This window comes from Hylobates moloch, unplaced genomic scaffold (genome assembly GCF_009828535.3).
Source record: "Hylobates moloch isolate HMO894 unplaced genomic scaffold, HMol_V3 SCAFFOLD_1061, whole genome shotgun sequence".
In the NCBI taxonomy this organism is placed as follows: Eukaryota; Metazoa; Chordata; class Mammalia; order Primates; family Hylobatidae; genus Hylobates; species Hylobates moloch.
The window spans coordinates 1-2,336 of record NW_026653336.1 but is presented as its reverse complement, the minus strand read 5'-3'; the positions used below and the strand labels follow the sequence as shown (position 1 = coordinate 2,336).

Genomic DNA, 2,336 nt, shown 5'->3' with positions numbered 1-2,336 from the left:
CAGAGATCCTATATTTTCCCCCTTAATCTCTTTAATGTACATAAACAATGGAATGAATAAATCAATGAATGAATGGCTGAGGAAACTGAACTACACCAAAGTGTATTGGCAGACTACCAGACTTTTTAAACAGCTTTATTAAGATATAATTCACATACCATGCAAATCATAGGGTGGTGCAATCGCCACCACAATCTAATTTTATTTATTTATTTATTTTTATTTTTTATTTTTTTGAGATGGAGTCTCGCTCTGTCACCCAGGTTGGAGTGCAGTGGCGCGATCTCGGCTCACTGCAAGCTCCGCCTCCCGGGTTCACGCCATTCTCCTGGCTCAGCCTCCTGAGTAGCTGGGACTACAGGCGCCCGCCACCACGCCCGGCTAATTTTTTGTATTTTTAGTAGAGACGGGGTTTCACCGTGGTCTCGATCTCCTGACCTCCTGATCCGCCCGCCTTGGCCTCCCAAAGTGCTGGGATTACAAGCGTGAGCCACCGCGCCCGGCCTGACACAATCTAATTTTAAACTATGTTTATGCTGCCACAAAAAAGCCTATAACCATGAGCAATCACTTTCTATTCCCCACCCCCAAACCCACTTCCTAGCCCTAGGCAACCACTAATCTACCTTCTCAGACCGTTAACTTTAGCATAGGTATAAGTCGATCACAGAGCCACAAAATCCACCCGATATCAGGGCCATGATGTGAAATTTGGTAGGTAATCGTCCCACGTTATCAACTTGTAACACAGAAATGGCGGGGGGGGGGGGGGGGGGGGGGGGGGGGGGGTTTGCCGGCGGGACTCAGAACCGCTAGTAGCGTTTCTGAAAAGTACCTGGTAACAGGCTGTGCTGGAGGGGAATTCAGTCCCCAGAAAAGATCACGGATTAGGAATTACGTAAGCATAGGTCTCGGGCCCTTTTATTTTGGACGCGATCCTTCCACGGGATCGCCTCCGGATAGGTGTGGCGCTGGGAGCCACGCGGAAAACTTGAAACAGGCGTTAAAGGCAGGCGGCATTTTCCAAACCAGTTGGGTCTCGGGCGCTGCCGGGCGGTAGCGTCTCTCGGAGTCGCGCGCACATGACGTAGAGGGCGCGCGATGACGCGACGCGCGGCGCGGTGCGCGCTGGGATATTTAAGTCTCCTCCGCGGCCCGGAGCCGCGATGTCTCCGGCGGCTTTGGCGGCTGGAGCAGGCGAGCGGCGGCGGCCCATAGCGAGTGTCAGGGACTGCCGGGGCCGGGGCTGCGGCGGGCCAGCCGGGGCGGCGCTCCTCGGCCTGTCGCTGGTTGGCCTCCTACTGTACCTCGTGCCGGCTGCGGCTGCGCTGGCCTGGCTGGCCGTGGGGGCTACCGCGGCCTGGTGGGGACTGAGCCGCGAGCCCCGAGGTTCGCGCCCCTTGTCCACCTTCGTTCGGAAGGCGCGACATCGGCGAACACTGTTCGCTTCGCCTCCGGCCAAGTCGACAGCCAACGGAAACCTCCTAGAGCCGCAGACCCTGCTCGAAGGACCTGACCCTGCCGAACTGCTACTCATGAGCAGTTACCTGGGCAAGCCCGGGCCGCCACAGCCCGCCCCCGCTCCGGAGGGCCAGGACCTGCGGGATAGGCCTGGCCGCCGCCCACTCGCGCGCCCGGCGCCGCGCTCCCCGCCGCGCTCCCCGCCGACCCATCGCGTTCACCACGTTTACCCCTCTCCCCCCACTCCTCTTCCTCGACCCTCTGGGAGGCCTTCCCCACGGTAAGATGCGCTGATTTTCCCAGATCATCCTCTGGCTCGGCTGGCTTGAAATCGAGGACTTGACTTTTAAATCCGATTTGCTTTTTCATCAAGTCCAAAGGGGCTTGTGTGTGGTTTTGCCCTCCTTAACACCTTGGTGTATGCCAGCTGTCTCCTGGCCTCTAACTCTTGGAATGAGATGTTGTGTTGCCAAAACGATTCTCTTCTTTCCAGTTCTAAAAACTCCCCGAATTTTAGTGCAGCCTAGATGTAGTCTAGATTTAGATTTTCCCTCTCAAATTGTTGAAATCCATTGTTGAGACCCTGTCACTCTCTGCCCTTAGATGGAATAGGGGAAAGTTGCCATAAAAACAACGTGTTCTGTGTTGCTTAGAAAGAGACTTAAGTTCTTTGGAAAATGTCTGAACTCGTGGGTTTTTGACCGTTTAAAATTTTGACATTCTTTCCTGCTTTCGTTCCATGATTTGTCTCGCATTCTCTGCAGGGATTGTGGGACTTTACCAAATCGGTTTGTAATAACACCTCGAAGACGCTATCCGAGCCATCACGCCCAATATTCCTGTCTGGGGGTACTTCCCACAGTGTGCTGGAATGG

General features: G+C 54.8%; 1 protein-coding gene across 1 annotated transcript; it reads left to right on the top strand.

Annotated features, from left to right (window-relative positions):
- Positions 1 to 1,162: 1,162 nt before the first annotated feature.
- Positions 1,163 to 2,331, top strand: LOC116464586 (nuclear envelope pore membrane protein POM 121C-like; the record flags this gene model as incomplete). Its single annotated transcript, XM_032147850.2, has 2 exons — positions 1,163 to 1,741; positions 2,226 to 2,331. Coding segments are annotated over exons 1-2 (681 nt in total), but the record flags the coding sequence as incomplete, so codon positions are not given.
- Between the last annotated feature and the right edge of the window lie 5 nt (positions 2,332 to 2,336).